Source organism: Tachysurus vachellii, chromosome 7 (assembly GCF_030014155.1).
Source record: "Tachysurus vachellii isolate PV-2020 chromosome 7, HZAU_Pvac_v1, whole genome shotgun sequence".
Taxonomy (NCBI): Eukaryota; Metazoa; Chordata; class Actinopteri; order Siluriformes; family Bagridae; genus Tachysurus; species Tachysurus vachellii.
In genome coordinates this window covers 31203139-31223742 of record NC_083466.1, presented here as the reverse complement: position 1 = coordinate 31223742, position 20604 = coordinate 31203139, and the positions used below count along the sequence as shown (strand labels likewise).

The window sequence follows — 20604 nt, the reverse complement described above, 5'->3', positions numbered from 1 at the left end:
AATTGCATAACCTTACCTGGACGTATTGGTGACGGAGTTCTTTGATGCGCTCACTGTTCCTTTCAAAAGGAACTTTGTATAGTTGTTTCATTCGGACTCTGTGTTTAGCTAGAGTAATGAGAAATGGATGTTATGCTGATTGCTGCAATGTTCCCAAAGACAAGGTTGTCCTCTACAACTCTGGACTGAATGTCCTTCAGTTTTATTTCATTGTCAGCAATCACCATGTTGACAATAGCAAGTTCCTGTTCTTCATTCAAGAGCTTTCCTCTGCCCCCTGAGGGAGGTAGACATTGAATCCTTAGAGGGACAAAATACAGTTACATTTTAGAGACCAGAGGCATACAGTCACTCTAATACAGTAAATGGTAAAATTATTTACACTTTGCTGTAGGAGAAGCAATATCCTACCTGTTGGTTTCTCTGAAAATACGGACAATGGATGCCACTGTGTCCCGGCTGAGATTTTGCTGTACTCGTTCACCAGCCTCTCTGTATGATAGCCCGTGGTTTATGACATGGTCAATGATAGTAGCTCTTATTTGATCAGTTACCCTAGCTCTGGTCCTTCTTTGAGAGAATTTTAATCACGCATTCTAACTCCTCTCCCTTGTCCTTGTCCTTGCCCCACTCCTCTCCCTTGTCCTGGTAGTAGTGTTCCTCTCCCTCGTGCAGGCTTCTTTCTTTCTTTCTTTCTTTCTTTCTTTCTTTCTTTCTTTCCCTCTTTGTGTTGCTCTATATTGTTCCTTTTCCACACAAGATCAGCCCAAAGAGTCCTCTTTTAGAACATATGATCATGCGATTGAAAAAACCTCAACACCTGAGAGTGGTTCCTACAGTACATGGGAATCAGCTGTGATTTATATATTTGCATAACTGCAATAAGCTGTTTCTCATTAGCAATGGAACAAAATACAGGGAATATATTTGTGTTTCAATTCACAATATGAACAGCTGTTGACTTTGACTTTAGTCTATATAAGTTATGTTTAGAACATGATGTTATCTGTTCTGACATACTGTAGAGTGTGAAAGCATTTGTAAATTTGACTGTAAAATTACATTGTTTTGGTCTTGGTTGAGCTTGTGTGTAAAAGAAGTTCAAGCATTTTAAATTCGTATTAACTGTATGCATTTTGTATCAAAGCAAAAAGAAATGTGTTAATTGTATAGCCTACAAAGACGGATGTTTTGCTAAGCGTGTTAAGAGTTTAGGAAACTTGTTAAATGTATTGTAAAAAACTGTAATTATTGCTGATATTTCTGTTGTAATTCTAGAATGATGGAGGGAAAGAGATCAGACTCACCAGAACCCAGCTGTGTGTCCATGAAGAGTGACGCGTCAATGGGAGTTCCAATGCGCTTCAGAGACAGAGACAGTTCTACTGATGTGAGGTCAGTATAGTGAGGTGTTTTACAGCAGTGTTCCACCTGATCAAACTCACTCGTCTCATTATGAAGCCCTTCATGAGCTTTATCAGGTGTTGAAGCAGTAAAACACTAAACTGTGCAGTGCTGCAGCTCTCGGACTGGCAGTGAGGAAAAGTGCTTTAAGAGTTCAGTTCAGTCTGCAGTCCCTGAGCTGGGGGGTCTGTGGTGCTACAGAAGAACATTTACACCTGGGACATTAATGACAATATAAAGATTTTATTCATTTATTCAAACATTTGTTTCTAAACATGTTGGTGTCAGTTCGGAAATCCTGAAATCAGTGTATTGTGTTAAGAGGATAGTGTTAAATATCTGTGTCTGTATTTACTGTATTAGTGTGTGATTTGTGCAGCTATGAATACATATAGTCCATATTACATGATGGGTTTTGTTTGTTCACAGACCACAAAAATCAAACATCAGCACAAATCAGCTGGACTCTATATTCAAGGTGTGTGTGTTGTTTTTAAAGTGTGTAATGTGTGTGTTGTGATCCCTTGTCATGTCTTGATGTGCAGCACTATTAAAGGTAATCAGTTGTATGAGTTTTAAATGTGATAATAAAAAGAGACTTATTCTTTTGATAAAATAAAAGCCTCTCTCACTGTGTAACTGTCAGGGATCAGCGCGGACCTTTGGACACGTGCGAATGTTTTTATTATTGTCACGTGTCTGCCACGCCTTCGTCCGCTCCTCCCTGTCTCCTCACCTGTTTCCCATCCTGTGATTGACACTGTGTGTATATATGTGAGCCGCGTTGCCAATGGCAGCGCGGATTCATTAGTGTATTTACGTTAGTTCCCCGTGTCGTGTGGATGTCTGTTTGTTTCCCTTCTGTATTAAACCCCTATCATTTGAAGCTATCCTGCCGACGGGTCTGTCTCCTTTCCACCGGATCCGGGGGCCTGACAGTAACATGATAATATTTTGATCTGTTCCTGTGTGTTTCTAACCAGGAGCTGGAACACAAAGTCATCACTCTGATAAAGAATGAGCTGAAGAGGTTTAGGAAGCTCCTGAGTCCAGATTACCCAGCATGCACTGAGAGGGAGGTGGAGGATGAGGAGGATCTGCACAGTGTCAGAGAGGGAGCGCTGAAGATCACACTGCACGTCCTGAAGAACATGAACCACACAGATCTCGTTAACACACTGCACAACAGTAAGAGCTCTGAGTCATGACTTTATTCCATCAGCTTCACTTTAGAGAGAGGAAATAGTTTTAGATATGAACACTTTTAGTTTTAAATTTAATTTTAATATCATGTAAATCTGCTGCTTTTCTGTTCTGTTCATGGTCCAGCTTGTGGTTACTCTGTACAATGGTCTTGATCCTTCAGTAATATTTAATACATCAATCAGGAATGAACAGCAGCAACTAAAATAAATGTACATTTTATATTGTTCTTACTGATTCTGCATTAAAACATGTTATTACTTTGTTTATTAGAATCTGTAGGTTCTGTTTATCAGCCAAAGTTGAAGTCCAATCTGAGAGAGAAGTTTAAAAGAATTAATGAAGGAATCTCACAGCATGGAAGCTCAGCACTTCTGAATGAGATCTACACTGAGCTCTACATCACAGAGGGTTGGAGTGGAGACGTCAATAATGAACATGAGGTGAGACAGATTGAGGCAGCATCCAGGAGACCAGTAACACAGGAGACACCCATCAAATGTAATGAGCTCTTTAAAGACAAGTCCATCAGAACTGTGCTGACTAAAGGAGTTGCTGGAATTGGAAAAACAGTCTCTGTGCATAAGTTCATTCTGGACTGGGCTGAAGGAGAAGTAAATCAGGACGTCTTCTTCATGTTTCCACTTCCCTTTAGAGAGCTGAATCTGATGAAGCAGCAAAATCTCAGTCTGATTAAACTTCTTCATCACTTATTCCCAGAAATAAGAAAACTAGAATCAATAGATTGTGACTCTTATAAAGTGGTGTTGATCTTTGATGGTCTGGATGAGTGTCGACTTCCTCTAAATTTCCAGAAGAATGAGATATTGTGTGATGTGACAGAGTCAGCCTCAGTGGATGTGCTGCTGACGAACCTCATCAAGGGGAATCTGCTTCCCTCTGCTCTTCTTTGGATAACCACAAGACCAGGAGCAGCCAATCAGATCCCTCCTGAGTGTGTAGACCAGGTAACAGAGATACGAGGCTTCAGTGATCCTCAGAAAGTGGAGTATTTCAGGAAGAGGATCAGTGATCAGAGTCTGGCCAATAACATCATCACTCACCTGAAGTCTTCAAGAAGCCTCTACATCATGTGCCACATCCCAGTCTTCTGCTGGATCTCAGCCACTGTTCTAGAGAGAATGTTGGGTGAAGCAGAGGGTGAAGCAGAGAGTGGAGAGATCCCCAAGACTCTGACTCAAATGTTCACACACTTCCTGATCTTTCAGGTCAAACACAAGGACCAAAAGTACCATCAGAAATGTGACCGAAGTGTGTGTGTAAAATCAGAGGTCTGGAGGTGACAGATTTGTACCTGTACGAGCACAGAGAACAACACACACCAACTGTTTTAGTGTCTCTGTGAAATCCAACATATAACTGAGTGTAAAGTACAACTAGTATTGTCATGTTATTAACTGGTAGTGTACAGCTGTATAATTCTTTATTTTCTGTAATAAAATGCACTGTATCTGCAGTGTTGGTTGTAGAAACTTGAACACAGATCAGAGTGTAGTGTTTGTAGGCTGCTCGCTCTCACATGTGTATGTTATGTACATGACCTAATGTTCTTATAATAAATTGTAGCTGAGAGATTGTGGAGTGCAGAAAGACGTCCCTGCTCCTGTAAATGTGCTGATGTGGTGTCCTGTCCTCTGATTTGTGTGTGTGACACAAACACACTGACATTTCTGTTACATCTTCAACTTTAGCTGGATTGTGGCTGTGTTTGTGTGTTTGAGATCAGTGTTCTGATATTTCATCATTTCTCTTCCAGTCTGTGTGGGTGTAATCTGACAGAGGAAAGCTGTAGAGTTCTGTCCTCAGTTCTCAGCTCAAACTCCTCCAGTCTGAGAGAACTGAACCTGAGTGGCAATAAACTGCAGGATTCAGGAGTGAAGCTGCTCTCTGATGGACTGAAGAATACACACTGTACACTGGAGAAACTGAGGTACACACACACATACAGTACACACACACACACACACACACTGTGTTTAAGCTGCTTTGTAAATGTATTTAGTGAAGGTGACTGATGGATAAACACTGAGAGTGAGATCCACATCCTGGGAGCAGCGACACTAAAAGCAGTTTGACTGAAGCTTCTTCTTATTAAAATTCACCTTAAGGAAGTCAGCATTTGTTGATGATAAATAAATATTTGAGATGATATTAAAATGATTGTGGATGTCACAGGTAACCAGTACAGTTCCTGTACAATAGGAGTGATTTGGTTACTAACTGTAATGTATAAAGGGTTTTTTAGTGAAATACATAAAAGAGCGTTACATTAATCTAATCTACTTGGAATGATTGAATGTAGAAAAAGTTTTTCTGTTTCTTCTTTACATTAAAATGGACAAATTCTTTCAGTGTTCCTCAAATGATAAAATGTGACTTTAGAGATATTATTGATGTGAGGAACAAAGCTGAGGTCAGAGTCGACTATTACACCCAGATTTCTAACCTGTATCCCAGCTCATTGTGTTCAGGTAGACACTTTATTTCTCACTGATGGAAACACCTCATTTCACTATAAATCAAACACTTCATCATTTCTCTTCCAGTCTGCGTCTCTGTGATCTGACAGAGGAAAGCTGTAGAGTTCTGTCCTCAGTTCTCAGCTCAAACTCCTCCAGTCTGAGAGAACTGAACCTGAGTGACAATAAACTGCAGGATTCAGGAGTGAAGCTGCTCTCTGATGGACTGAAGAATCCACACTGTACACTGGAGATACTGAGGTACACACACACACACACACACACACACTCTCACACACACACACATGCACACACACACATACACACACACACACACACACACACACACACACACACACACACAGAGTTTTAATAAACACTACAACATCCAGTTCTCCTCTGTGGTAACTGTAATTGTAGTGATCTGATATATTGTCATTGTTGTGTGTGTGAGATGGAGAGTAAATGTACTGTATATAAAGATTTTGTGTAGTTCATGTTTTCAATACTAAAACTGAGTGTGTTAAGTGTGAGAAGGTTTTCTTTCTTGCAGGATGCGGGACTGCTGTATTACAGATGAAGGTTGTGCTGCTCTGGCTTCAGCTCTGAGGTCAAACTCCTCATCACACCTGAGAGAACTGGATCTGAATGGTAATAAACCAGGAGAATCAGGAGTGAAGCTGCTCTCTGATCTACTGAAGGATCCACACTGTAAACTGGAGACACTACAGTGAGTTACTGACTTACTGTCTCTTTACTGTATGATATTGTGTAATATTCACTGTGTGCTGTAAAATGTCACATCTAATGTGTGTATTTATGCTTCTGTTGTTCATAAGCAATGTGTTTAAATGTGTCTGTAATTCTGTCCTGTTGTGTTTTTCAGCATTAAGGATAAGACACTCACCAGGTCTGGTGTATGACAGGAGTCTCTCCTCAGACCTTTTTTCCAGGATAAATCAGTTATGGAGGTGAAGCGTTAGAACACGTCCCACATTTCCAGCAGTTTGGGAGCTGAATCATTCATATTCAGATGTAGAAGATCCATAACAATAACTGTGACTGATCACATCCTTTTATCCTCTCAGCTACAACTTCACACTTTAACATCTTTTACAATCCAAAGTCAAATCCTTCAGCATCTACACACAACACAGAGATATCATCACATCATCACACTGATTACACAAATACACATCCATGTGTTACACATGTTTATGTTCTTTATTTTTTATCTCAAATTTGGTTCTCCACAGATGATTGACTCACATGTGATGTGATGTTGATTTATTTATTTTCCTTTAAAAGTGTCTTCCTTTCAAAACCTTTTCATAGAATTGAGTTCTTTCTCTTCTATACATTCCAGTTCTATTTCTTTTATTTCTTTGTTCTCTTTGCCCAATTCTTTCTCTAATTTAAAAGATAGTACTTCTGTCTTTCTTTCTTTCTTTCTTTCTTTCTTTCTTTCTTTCTCCCATTCTACATTATTAAATAAAAATCTAACATTATCTTCCTCCTTCATTTCATTTCCTTTTTCTTTTTCTATAATTTCTCTAATCTTAAAATCATTTTTTCTTTAAACTGTCTGTATTTAGAATCCATACACTTTGTTCCCTTTCTACATTATTCCAGTCTTAAAAAATAAAAACTCATGATACTCAAACGTGTTTCCTTATATTTGATTTTGTCTGTAAAGTTTTCTACATTTCTTGTACATAAAATAGTCAATCTTTGTCCTGCAGGTTTTTCACTATATCTCTTCTTTTCTTCCTACATTTCTCTCTCTCCACATGTCTATCAGGTTGTTTTCATTCATTAGATCCTTTAGTTCTTTTCTCTCTGTATCTGATTTAATAACCATCCCATCTGCCATATGGAGTTTACTGAAAACAGTCACTGCAAGTCCCATCATTATTATTTCTTTATGCTTCTTTAAAATTCTTTTTAAAGGATTAAATAATTCTTTCTTTTCTTTTTTATCTGTTGGGTCATGTACATTTACTAAACTGACAAAAAGGAGAGCTAAAACTTCACTGTGTAGAGGCAAATTCTAGTGTTTCAGCGCTCTTATTTGTACCCCAGGTGTGTGTGTGTGTGTGTGTGTGTGTGTGTGTGTGTTCATGCATCCTCCCTGGTTACTGAAGATGTCTCCCTTTGAGTTATCACCTCAGCAAGGCCACATTCCATCTTCAGCTCTTATCGAGCACCTGCACACACACACACACACACACACACACACACACACACACACACACACACACACACACACACACACCCCTAAAGTTCCCATCTAGCATGTACAAATGTAACAGTTAGAATAAGGGCTTCTTGTTCTTTCTCCCTAGTCCCACAGAATTTACTGTAAAAGCTCATAACAATTATATAAAAACACTCATGATATTTAAAATGTCCTCTACACCAGCCTCTAGGCTGCTTTAAGCTGCTGTCAGGTAGTTTTCATGGAGGAGAGCTTCACTCTCCTGACTGCTGCCACTGAATAATAAAATGATGTTGTTACAGAATTCAAACAGTAAAGTAAATGAATGTCTTTGTTAGAGCTTACAGCACCTGGTATTCCCAGGCAGTTGCTTAGACATGTGATTTTCTATTAAATAATAACAGTCTGTAATTGATTTCATGGGACTTTTGTATAAAATAAGTAGTGTGTGTTGTCAAGATTGAGATCCAGTGTGTATTACAATGACAAAAAGTCTAAAAGAAATAAACATCCCAAAATAACCTGTTAAAATGTCCAGCAATGTTTACAGTGTTAAAAGTCTTACTTAATATTTACTATTCTTCTGCATGAAGTGTTTTCTGTAGTGTGGGTTGTATCATGTTTATAATAAAGAAATCTTTATACACTGATGATACAATTCCATATTCCTGATAACCAGTACAATAAAGATTAAAGGCTCGGCTCAATCCTCATAGCAGTGTTTAACAATATACCAACACTCCTTTGTTGGAACCTTTTCTGTGTGTCTGTCATTCCTGGTCCTATTAAATATACCAAGTCCTTGAATCCTGAACTGATTACTCTGTGAAATCTAACCCTAAACAAGTAAAAAGTTAATCGGCGGAAAGCCGCGAAGACGGTTATAGAAGTTATGTTATAAATGTGAGTAGTTGCAGCTGTGAACGGTCATTCTGTTTCTGCTATAGTTTCAGTGAAATTTCACTATTCTAAACGTGGCTTTGCCCAGCAACTTTGTTCACTTTGTTGTGATTGGCCCTTTTCCCACTTATTCCCACCTCTGCATTTATACTGAGAATTCTGATTGGATGAAGGGGTGGAGTTTAGAACTGCAGATCGATGTGAGAGGTTTGTTGTTTGTCTCCTGCGAGTTTTAAGGCTAATATATAGAGTAAATAACCACTGACAAAGTGTGTTAAAGCGTCTGTATTTGGCTGACCGAGTGTTATTACTACTTTTATTTGTGTATATAATGTGTACAAGAGTAAAGTTTACGACTTGTTCCTTCTGAGTCTGCATTACTTTAGTGCATTATTAACCCTCACGGTGTGTTGATAGAAATGTTAAGAGTGGAGTAACTGCCATAGCACCAACATCTGGTTATCCTTATGTGACAATCTCATCCAATACAATAAAGAAACAAAGTGAAATTAATGCAGCAAAAGCAGAAAAACCAATTAAAAGACAACAAAGACACAAAGCGAGGAAGAAGGAAGTTATGGAAAATAAACTAAAGGAAATTGGGACACTGTTGCATGAAATAAAGAAAGTGAATGTATCTGATTAAAACTGTGAAGAAGAGATCCAGAAGGAAGCTGATACAACAACAGGAGGAACAGACACTGTACCTAGACAGTTGGATAAAGACCCATCTTGCTGAAAGAAGATTATTGAATTGTTCTAAGTTTTCTTTACCTTTTATACCAACTTACGTAATCGTTTGTATGCTCAAGAAATGATGTAATGTTCAGTAGCATGTTTAAATGTCAAGATAGAGAGTAACATTGAAAGCTTGATGTGAAATCACAAGGTTTTGTGTCAGCAGTATAAAAAACACACAGTCGGCATAAAAACACACAATCAGCAGCGGCAAAAAACCTGAAGAACTAATTATATTTCATTCATTCATTCATCTTCTACCGCTTATCCGAACTACCTCAGGTCACGGGGAACCTGTGCCTATCTCAGGCGTCATCGGGCATCAAGGCAGGATACAACCTGGACGGAGTGCCAACCCATCACAGGGCACACACACACTCATTCACTCACACAATCACACACCAGGGACAATTTTCCAGAGATGCCAATCAACCTACCAGGCATGTCTTTGGACCGGGGGAGGAAACCGGAGTACCCGGAGGAAACCCCCGAGGCACGGGGAGAACATGCAAACTCCACACACACACACCTGGAGGTGTGAGGCGAACGTGCTAACCACTAAGCCACCGTGCTCCCTAATTATATTTATATATGTATATTTATGTAGATACATTATTTTTCACTTATATTTTCATATTTTATATAGTTTTTTTACATAGTTGATACTTTTTTATTTATCTATCTCCTTTTGGTTTATTTTTTATCCTAAATTGTATTCCTTTTTTTATGCTTATATCCCGGACAGTTCTAAAAAGCATGTGACTGCATGTCGTACCCTGTATGTACGTGTACGTGACCAATAACTTTTGGGTTTGTTTTTATTTTTTTTAACTTGGTTTGTAATTTTATTTTCTTCTACTTACGCTAGAATTGTTTGATTATTTGAAGCAGATTTTATTAGTAATTTTCCTTTACATATATTAGTATATATTATATATTAGAAGTGAGTCTTCTGTATAGAACTGTTCTATTCAAATCACATCTCTATTAAAATGCTGCCATCAACTGCTGCTATTGTATGTTCACAATAATCCACTTATTGTTTCCATCTGCTTATTTGTACAATGGTCAATTACAGACTGCACACTAGTCGGCGCTATTTTATGTCCTGTAGTGTATTGACCTGTCTGTCTGCGCTGTCTTTTGTCTTGCACTGTTTGCAGTAAGTGCACACTATGCACTTTATGTAGCTAGGACAACTTAGGTTTCAGTCTCAGCTCTGTGTTGCTCTACAGTATGTTGTTTTATGTAGCATGATGGTCCTGGGGAAATGTTGTTTCTATTCACTCTGTGATTCTGATTCAGATTCTGATCTGATATGTACTATGTCAGCTAAGTAGATGTGGTTGGAATGACAATAAAAGCTTCTTGACTTGACTGGTTATTCTTAGCAACATACAGATCATAACAACTGCATTCAGTATTGAGTGAACACAGTATGAATTATTTGGCAGTTAGTAAGTATATTAAATTACTTGAGCAGGTTGAATATACAAGATACTGATTTATATGGAAACAAGCTATAAAAACAGAACACCTTTACCTTCTAGGCTGATGTGGATGTGGTGGCTTACTGGTTAAGATAGTGGGCCATGACTAGAAGGTTGTGGGTTTGAATCCCAGGTCCACCAAGTGTCCATTGCTTGTCCTTTTAGCAAGGCACTTAACCCTCAATTGTATAAAGATAAGATAAAAACATTTCTCTGGATAAAAGTGTCTGCTAAATGTAGTGTGGGTGATTATACTTGTGGTGATCTCTAAATGATGTATGGTAAGCGTTGATGCAGCCTTCTTGTTGCTACGTAAGTGAACCAAGCACAGTCTCAGTTTTCAGTTCTAACTTTCAGACTGACCTTTGATAATCATGTGCAGTTTTTACTCAAAGGAGAGAGGTGCAAACTTTGTACCTTTTGCAGGAACTATAGCAGGAAATGAAGTCGCTTTCATGTTGCTACAAATCACATCGGCAACTAGTTTAAACACACAATATGGCCAAATATTTGTGGCCACCTGACCATCAAACTTATATGTGATTTTTAAATATTCAGTTTCAAATAAATTCCCTCTTTGGTTTTATAATAACCTTCACTTTAGGTAGCCTTTAGTTTAGGGATGAACCGGATACGGATCTGATATTAAGGTGACCGTAAACATTTACCGTTATTTGATAAATATTGCAAAAGCAAATGCGGCTATACTGAATATCAGAATATGAGGAAAGCTGTGTTTTGGCCGTGGCTAATCATTGCCCAATTGTGACTGCAATATTGCTTTTAGGCATGATTCTATAAACAAGAAATTATTAGGAGTTATTATTAATATGAGTGGATATATGAGTGACATTTAAAACACAATCTGTCCAAATGTCCTGTTTATTTTTTATAGATCCTGAAAAAGCCACACTAACTTTATGGTGCTTTAATGTTAACTTTGCTGTGGCAATGGTGTTGAACTAGGATGTGGAATTTGACCTAATATTAAAGGTAACACTGCTCGACAAATTTTGGGAAATGATCAAATTCAGAGATAAAATGTGCTAACTGTAATATGATGAACATGATGCCTTGTAAATTCTCGACAAAGTATTTTAGAAAGATGAAAATGGTACCATATGAAAGTTTATACATTTCTACTCACTTTGAGATGAAAGATTATTACCTAACTGTAATTTATTGGTCTTGGCCATAGCTACACATCAGTCAGGGACATTTGGTAACATTTCCAAGGAACATTTGCGTTGGGAATATTTTCCCTCAGAAACCAAGATCCCTTGAAAGTGTGTAAACAATGCAGATAACTTCTACTACATGTGTGAGGAGGTTACATTTGCACCTCACAAGTGAAGTATGAAAGTAAAAAAAGCCATCATAACAACTATATAGTGAAAATTAGGTGATCAAGACAAGAGCTGGACCCCTCATTATTGTTGTAACTGATCTGAATCATTTATCTGCATCATCATCTGCTAAACAAGAAGAAAAAGTCCATGTCTTTTGCAGTCCCAATGGTGTGGGGAAGTGAGTGATGAGCATGGGGAGAGATTCCACCAGGATATCACAGGCATGGAGAAAAGATACCAAGGGAAATGGAGTCTGTCCCTGCTTGTTAATTACTGCAGGAATCTCTGCAGGGATGATCCTACTTCAGTTCACAATAGACTAGTCAAAAACCATTGAACCTTGTCGTTTATTCTGCTTGTGTGCTGAGGATATGGTTTGTGTGCTGAAGTTGAATGTTAAAAAAAAAAAGATTTATACATGATGCTTGTACACACACACACACACACCAAAAAATAATACACTAAATGTCTCCTTTTTGTGTCATTTGCCCTCAGGTTTAAACCTCTCTTGCCCCATGTGTGTGTTTTAGGAGGGTAAGAGCAAGAGGCTCACAGAATCCTCCAAGAAGAGAAGGAAGAGATGATGAAGACTCTGGCACATGAAGAGGAGTTACAACATTTCTTCTCAAAAATACATGAACCCTGTGTATGTGTGTGTGTGTGTGTATGTACTTGTTCCCTCCTATTTTTAAGCTACCCTTATGAGTGTGAACATGTGAAAGCATCTGAGTTTGAACCACACGTGTGTTTTAGGAGTATGAGCGAGAGCAGGAGGCTCACAGTATCCTCCAGGCTGAGAACAGTGAGTCCATCACTCACCTGGAGGAAGAGAACAATGAGAGGAAGAGGACTCTGATTGACCAGAAGGAGTTACTGAAGGTAAACATTTCTTCTCACTAAACTACGACTGCTATACCTGCTTGTTTCTTCACGTTTTAGGAACATTTTGTCCTTTTCAGATTTTAGACTGTTCTCCTGAGTAATGAATCAGTATTTAAAAGTGTGTAAATGTAGGTGTTGTTCCCTCAGGTCAATCTGGCTGAAGGTGAGGAGAAACAGCAGAACCATCAGGAGATCATCACTCAGCTGGAGGAGGAGAACAATGAGATGATGAAGACTCTGATACACAAGGTAAACATTTCTTCTCAGGAATCTGTGTGTGTGTGTGTGTGTGTGAGAACTTGTTGCATCACATGAACACGGTGTTGTACAAGTGACAGATGTTGACAGGGACGTGTTCAAAGTCAGGTGTAGAAGTGACTAGCACATAGAAATTGTAGTTCCAGCCTGAAGAAACATTGCACTAAGAGACTCACAATTTAACTACAACTTTTTAAAATTATTTTTTTATTAACTTGAATGTTTTTTTTAACAATTAACATTTTATGATATTTACAGAACACGACTCATAACCATAACGGAACACGACTCATAACGGAACACGACTCATAACCATAACGGAACACAACTCAAAACAGAACACGAACAATAAACTTAAAATAATATACAATAACAATAAAAACATAACTAAACAAACAGTGAGAGGAAGACTGATACACAAGGATACAAAAAAATTTTTTTTATTAAAAAAAAAAGAACAACAAAACAACAGAAAAAAAAACAAAAAAAATAAACAACAAAGAAAACTTACAAAACAGTTCACATTTCTCTATTTCATGTGGATACAAATGCCTTGTACCCTGTAATAGACTCCAGGTTCCCCGTGACCCAGTAGAATAAGAAATATATACACAAAAAAAAATAAATACAAAACAAATACAATGAACAATTAAAATTACAATAAACAACAAACAAAACAACTGAAACATCAAAAAACTATATTACAATTTAAACAGTAGGAATTGACCCTGACACGTTCCCCACCCTCCAGGTTGTGAACCTCCATCCTGCTGCACCTGAACAATTAATAATAACAATAAGAAGTAAACAATGAACAATTTAACTATTAAAACAAGAGTCTGTGAATAAGCTTCAGACTTTTTAACAGTTATATGTTATAAATGAGTTAATGTCCTTAATATAAATATAATTCAGTAAAATTGACTTCTGCTTCACATTTACATACAGATACAAATATGAATATGTGGAGCAGTAAACAGTTATAGATTCAGCTACCATTACTATGTACATTTGAAGCAGAAGTCAATTTTAAACATACTTTTAAACAAAAACACGTTTTTAGGCAATTTAGTAGATCGGATTTTCTAAAATCTAATCCTAAAATGGAAGTCTGATTTAAACCATGGCTAAGGACATTAACTCATTTATAACATATAACCAAACATATGTTGCTATTCTTCTCATATTGAACCTGACAATGTTGTGCACTGACCAGGGCGATGATCACCACCTTCAAAACCATGTGGATGGTGACACAGACCAAGAAAACGTAGTTCATAATTTTAATTTTAGATTGGCCTCTTGGTGTTCTCCACACTGATAGGGGATAAGAAAAAAGAAAGTTCCTTCTGAAAACATTAACAGCCAGAACATATCTGGAAAGTCTGTAGGTTTCTATATATACACCTTTATAGCTGAAAAAGCAATAATGCTGCAATACTCAAAGATGAAGCCAAGGAAAAGGAGCACCAGGACCTCCAGAACAATAGCCACTGCGGCCAGGCCGATGATTACGGTGCTTCCACCGCACCTCACCTCCTTCGCTATGTGGCCGATGTTATCTCCCATCATTGTGAGACCCAAAAAGACCTGAGCCATCGAGGTTGAGGCCTCAAGTGTTTTGATGTCCATCAGCTGTGAGAGAGAAACACCACATGACCACATTAGCATGACGTACATTTTAGACCATAGGTCACTAACAGGCGGACCGTGGTCCGGGTCCGGACCCAGAAGCTGCCCAATACGGACCCGGACCTACAGCCCAAACAGAAGGTTCTGATTTAAAACTTGACGAAGCACTTCTATTTTAACCGGCGCAGCTTTTGCTATCTTTACGGTAGTGGTAGTGGAAACGCATAGACCAGTTGTATTTGTAGAGAATTAGAGTTACACATGAAAGAAAGATAGTGATACATGTAGAAAACAAAGGGAGAGAAACAGACGAGTGAGAGGGAGAAAGGGGGAGAAACAGACGAGTGAGACAGAGAAAGGGAGAGAAACAGACGAGTGAGACGGAGAAAGGGAGAGGAACAGACGAGTGAGACGGAGTAGTGTTAATTTCGTCAGACGAGACGAGACGAAATATGTTCGTCAACAACCTTTTTTTTCATGACTGAGACGAGACGATGACAAGACCGCACCACTGTCCAAAAACGCTGACTAAGACTAAATTAACATGCATTATTGTTGACGAAAAAAGACGAGACGAAAATGTTTTGTATAAAATAAAAACTAAGATAAAATCTCTCTTCATTTTCGTCTACAATTGGCTCTGCTTTTTCATCAGCTGTTACGCCTTTAAAATATTCAGCACGAGTTCGCGGCTTCGCTGTTGCTCAAGTTACAGGTCCGTGAAGCGGATCCCGCTTATTATATTGTTACCTACCAAATAAATCAATAATTTGACTCAAAATGATGATTTAAAAAGGAGTTTATTGATTTAAAAACAATTGTATTGTTTCCTCTAAAGAAAATAGTGCGCTCTGTCTCTACGGTTAGAATCCTGTGTGTCCATGGCAACGTTTTTCATGGCAACAGTGTGTTATAGTTCGCAGCGGTCTGTTATCAAGAAATAAAATAGTGTGTGTGTAGAAAGAATTCGTCCACACGCCGCTCAATAAATAAATAATTAAAATAAATAAAAACTCCTGAGCACAAGTCCACCCCTGGTCTAGTCAGGCTTTTTGTGTTCAATTATATTTCCTGTCGCTGTGCAGGCTCTTTTATTGTACATGACAGCTTATGTCCCGATGACCGGTCTTTGCATTACGATTAAAAGCAGCATCAATAAAGTAAAAAATGTGATGTGCGGTCAAGTTCGAGTGTATGCACTGTTTAAACGAGTGTTCTCAACTTCTCACTGATACTTTTGTGATTCGCGGAGTTTTGACAAGTTTTATAGCCTTGATATTGTTTCTTATTCAAAAGTGGTGACAGAAAAAACTCTTTACCCCCAACCTGAAACCTATTCCCACCCCCCTGTCACAATCACATCATAATCATAATGAATAATTAGGCTTAAAAGCAAATGTATATGTAAGGGAATCAAGTTTAACAATTCCATGTAATATTGCTCCAAATATCATCAATAATGGTGTGTGCAATACATATATGTATACACACAAAAAAAAGTTATTTATTTCCACTATAACACTTGTGTTCCTGATATTATTGCATTTAATGAGGCCTTGTTGTATTTATTCTTACAGATTCCAGATGTGTTCAAGCTACAATTTTTTGACTAAAACTAGACTAAAATTAAGACTTTTAGTCGACTAAAACTAAGACTAACAAAAAAGATATGTGAATGACTAAATATGACTAAAACTAACAAGGACATTTGGCACAAGACTAAGACTAAATTAAAAATAGGTGATGAAATTAACACTAAGACGGAGACTCATTTCTGTTCATACTTCCCACTTCACACTAAATCAGTGTGTCTCATATGTACAGAAACTGTGGCACTTAGTAAAAGTGACAATGTGAAACGCCATTATGAGACAAAACAAAGGTTTTGAACAAACATATCCACTCAAATCTGAAGACGGCGTCCCTGAGACAGCTTTCCCAGGTCTGAGTGAAGTAGCCCTATACATCCTGACCATGTTTGGCTTTACATACAACTGTGAGGCAGCTTTCTCTACAATGTACATAATCCAAACTAAATATGGTTCCAGGGTCACTAATGAGCACCACCACATGTGTATGAGAGCGGCCCTGACTCCATTCAAGCCCAGGTTTAACCCTAGCCCAAGCCCAGGTTTTACCCCAACCCTAACCCAGGCCCAGGTTTAACCCCAACCCTAATCCAGGCCCAGGTTTAACCTTAGCCCAGGTTTAAACCTAGCCCAAGCCCAGGTTTAACCCTAACCATAACCCAAGCCCAGGTTTAACCCTAACCATAACCCAAGCCCAGGTTTAACCCTAACCCAAGCCCAGGTTTAACCCTAACCATAACCCAAGCCCAGGTTTAACCCCAAACCTAACCCAAGCCCAGGTCTAACCATAGCCCAGGTTTAATCCTAGCCCAAGCCCAGGTTTAACCCCAAACCTAACCCAAGCCCAGGTTTAACCCTAACCCAAGCCCAGGTTTAACCCCAAACCTAACCCAAGCCCAGGTTTAATCCTAGCCCAAGCCAAAGCTCAGTTCTCTCACAGATATAAAAGGGAAAGTTAAGCACTTTATTTAAATATAGTTTTCACATTTTATTTATTTTCTCTTATTTTGAAATGTAGCCCTACTTTTATTTATTTAATGTGTGATGTGTCTGATAACATTATTAGTTCCAGTTTACTTGTCTCCCTACCGGACATTAGACGAGGTAACACTAGAGATATAAGCACCACGCGGTACTGAAGTGTGCTAAAAGTGGTTATTAATAAAAGTTGTGTTAATGCCGAAGCTCGTGTTTTATTTGGACAAAACATAACATGTTGTCAGAATACGGGACTGGCGTACACTAAAGAGTTTGTGAGGAAATCGCCAGCACAACCAGAACCACGTAGAGGGAAACAGACACGTAAAGCTTCGATAAATGGACATGCACACGTGAGCTGCCGGGTGACGAGCCAAGTGCAGGTGAGCAGCGCGTTAATACAATCAAAAGCAGTTGGAAGAGTCGGCGTCAAAAAAAAAAAGAGAGAAAACTTTAGTGTTTGCCGTCTAGTGATTGTGGAGAAAAATGTACAGCCAATCATAGGACTGAATACATGTGAAAAACTTGACCTGGTAAGGAGAGTGTTTGTAGTGACGTCACAGTCTGAAACAGATGAAAACTCAATTTTGGAGGAGAACAAAGATGTGTTTGAAGGACTCGGATGTCTGCCTGGTGAGCACAGAATAAGTAGAAAGAATCGAATATGTGAATAAAATCCGTATCTAGGTGTAGATATCTATGGCTGCTTACGGAACATTAGCCACATGCTAACAGTAGCACAAGTGTTCATGGGATATGTAGTTTTCACACAGTGTAGATATCTATGCACCCTTACGAGCTGAAATAAAACAATAAACAAATCACCTGAACGGCTTCCCAGGCGGCTGGAACACGAAATTCCCTCCTCTGAAGCTGTAGATCTTTCTGTAGTCCCTCCTCTACCGAACAGCAGCACGATCCTTTATCGCCATAGCAACGATACTCCAAAGCACGTCCGCGGTAAGTCCCAACTGGTCCATGAATTCCTCCCAGTCACATCGTTAACTAAACTAAACTGTAGGAAAGCAGTCAGATAGTCACGAGAATTAGCGTAGCTTCGGCTGCTCTGTGCAGCAGACTCAGAAGAAACAAGTCGTAAACTTTACTCTTGTACACATTATATACACAAATAAAAGTAGTAATAACACTCGGTCAGCCAAATACAGACGCTTTAACACACTGTCAGTGGTTATTTACTCTATATATTAGCCTTAAAACTCGCAGGAGACAAACAACAAACCTCTCACACCGATCTGCAGTTCCAAACTCCACCCCTTCATCCAATCAGAATTCTCAGTATACCTGCAGAGGCGGGAATAAGAAGGACAAGGGCCAATCACAAAGAAATGAACTAACCTGCTGGGAAAAGCCACGTTTTTAGACAGTGCATTACTAACAAACTCTTAAAGGGGACGTGCACAATTATTTTATCACTATACACAGACACAGTTATGATATTATATGAACCACATACAATCATAAATCACAGATGCTTAAATGTTGTTCAAATGAAAATGTTTTATTTATTTCTAAATCTATATATTTGTCTTTAATTATTTATTTATTAATAAATAATTAAAGACAAATATATAGATTTAGAAATAAATAAAACATTTTCATTTGAACAACATTTAAGCATCTGATGTACATGTGAACTAAGAGACACACTTTCACACACACATACACACACACACACAAAACAAAATATATTACACTAAATATCTTTTTGTGTCATTTGCCCTCAAGTTTAAACCTCTCTTGCCCCATGTGTGTGTTTTAGGAGGGTGAGAGCGAGAGGCTCACAGAATCCTCCAAGAAGAGAAGGAGGAGATGATGAAGACTCTGGCACATGAAGAGGAGTTACAACATTTCTTCTCAAAAATACATGGCTACTTTTGTGAACCCTGTGTGTGTGTGTGTGTGTGTGTGTGTGTGTGTGTGTGTGGAGTTTGCATGTTCTACCAGTACCTCAGGGTTTCCTCTGGGTTCTCTGGTTTCCTCCCCAGTCCAAAGACATGTGTTAAAGGCTGATAGGCATCTTTTAAACTGTATGTAAATTGGTGTGTGTGTGTGTGTGTGTGTGTGTGTGTGTGTGTCTGAAAGTGCACTGCGATAGACTGGTCTCCTGTTCAGCCCTGTGCCCCTCAGGGCCGCTGCTCTACTCTGCAGCTGATGAGGTTTCCAGGCACCTCATTTAGGGTAAAAATATATAAACCGAGGAAAAATAAAACAGCTCTATAATGTATAAAAGCAGCAAACTTATTCTACAGTTAAACTTTTATTATGCTATTTCAGGCTTACGTGCAGAAACATATTCATTTTTAAAAAAGTAAACAAAAAAAACGCCTTATGGGGAAAAAGGAATTTATTTACTGCATGTACGGAAAGTTCCCTAATAACATTTTCCATAGATGTCCATTTCTTTTCCCTGGATACGATGTGTAAGTGTAAGTAAGTGTGTGTAAGAGTGTCTAGCAAAGCTCTCTAGCTAAAGGAAAACAATCATTTTCTAGAGCAACATTTTCTAGAACATCACAACAGTTTTTAAATTAAACACCATACAGTTTGTCCATTTATAGTTACATTTAATGTGCTGGAACGTCCATGTAATATGGTAGTTCCTGTTCTAGTCTCAGTCTTCTTCTCTCTCTCTCTCTGTATGTAAACACTTCACTCTGACCATTCCAAAGCACTGACACTGGAGACTCCTTCCATAAACATGTCTTTAAAGTCTAAGTGAAATTGTAAGGAGTAAAAAATTTGCTTTAAATCTATAAATTAGCAACCAGCCATTAAAAAAACAATAGGCATGAAATGTGTCAAACAACTTGATTTTTATGATAATAATGTTTGAAAGACACTAACTTTCGTTTGATGTTTTGTCCTGTTGTTGTGTCTATTCTTACCTGTTGTGAGCGTTTGTCAGCGTCTGTGTTGCCGGTCTTCCGCGTTGCTTCTCCATCATCGGCCGGTCGAACGAAGCCGGCTTGTCCATTATACTGTGTGATACAGGGGGAATAATTAAATTTGATATTATTGTTCTGTGTTTATTATTTTTGTTTACCTTTTGTGTTTGTTATTTTGATCACCTTTTGGTTTCTAGAAATATTTCGTTGATGTATGTTTATATATATAATTGTGTTGTGTAGTGTAAATGTACATACTTACCTGTTTACTTTACCTCCTGTGTTAAGGATGGTCTTAACAAAAAGGGGCGGGGCTTGGCCTATAAGAAAGCGCCCCAGAGAAAGATCTGGGTCAGTTTACCTGGCTAGCGAGCGTGCAAGTGTGGTGCCGTGAGCAATCTCTTTTGTCTGAAAGTAGTGGACTTTATATAATATATATATATTTATATTTTCTTTTGGTTTTCACAGTTGTTTCCTTTATTACTTTTGTACATAGTGTTGGGTCGGTATTCACCTCTTGGGCACTGTAAAATAAACAGCACTTTTACACTTTTACATCTTTGCGAGTATTGCCATC

At 38.3% G+C, this 20604-nt stretch overlaps 2 protein-coding genes and 1 long non-coding RNA gene across 5 annotated transcripts; 2 read left to right on the top strand and 1 right to left on the bottom strand.

The window, feature by feature from the left end:
- The first annotated feature begins 1266 nt into the window (after positions 1-1266).
- On the top strand, positions 1267-3640 carry LOC132849284 (protein NLRC3-like). The gene is made up of 5 exons (XM_060875535.1): positions 1267-1395; positions 1834-1882; positions 2388-2592; positions 2881-3575; positions 3626-3640. The coding sequence occupies exons 1-5, from the start codon at positions 1280-1282 to the stop codon at positions 3638-3640; spliced, it is 1080 nt and encodes a 359-aa protein (XP_060731518.1). The 5' UTR covers positions 1267-1279.
- A 245-nt stretch (positions 3641-3885) lies between these two features.
- Positions 3886-7066, top strand: LOC132849205 (ribonuclease inhibitor-like). 3 transcript variants are annotated; one of them, XM_060875474.1, is made up of 4 exons: positions 3886-4271; positions 4385-5348; positions 5641-5817; positions 5974-7066. In XM_060875474.1, the coding sequence occupies exons 2-4, from the start codon at positions 5122-5124 to the stop codon at positions 6008-6010; spliced, it is 441 nt and encodes a 146-aa protein (XP_060731457.1). In that variant the 5' UTR covers positions 3886-4271; positions 4385-5121; the 3' UTR covers positions 6011-7066. The 3 variants fall into 3 exon arrangements, 2 of the variants coding, with proteins under 2 accessions (XP_060731457.1, XP_060731456.1); XM_060875473.1 differs by having other exon boundaries at positions 3886-5348; XR_009648827.1 differs by having other exon boundaries at positions 3893-5348; positions 5625-5817.
- A 7392-nt stretch (positions 7067-14458) lies between these two features.
- On the bottom strand, positions 14459-20146 carry LOC132849216 (uncharacterized). Its single transcript, XR_009648834.1, has 4 exons — positions 20028-20146; positions 18362-18423; positions 17947-18136; positions 14459-14557 (listed from the first exon to the last, which is right to left on the bottom strand). It is a non-coding gene; the product is annotated as an uncharacterized LOC132849216 (long non-coding RNA).
- Between the last annotated feature and the right edge of the window lie 458 nt (positions 20147-20604).

Coding starts and splice junctions, on each gene's coding strand:
- LOC132849284 (XM_060875535.1), top strand. CDS start 1,280: ATGATGGAGGGAAAGAGATCAGACTCACCAGAACCCAGCTGTGTGTCC. Junction 1,396..1,833: donor GACAGTTCTACTGATGTGAG/GTCAGTATAGTG, acceptor GTTTGTTCACAG/ACCACAAAAATCAAACATCA. Junction 1,883..2,387: donor AGCTGGACTCTATATTCAAG/GTGTGTGTGTTG, acceptor GTTTCTAACCAG/GAGCTGGAACACAAAGTCAT.
- LOC132849205 (XM_060875474.1), top strand. CDS start 5,122: ATGGAAACACCTCATTTCACTATAAATCAAACACTTCATCATTTCTCT. Junction 5,349..5,640: donor TGTACACTGGAGATACTGAG/GTACACACACAC, acceptor TCTTTCTTGCAG/GATGCGGGACTGCTGTATTA. Junction 5,818..5,973: donor TGTAAACTGGAGACACTACA/GTGAGTTACTGA, acceptor TGTGTTTTTCAG/CATTAAGGATAAGACACTCA.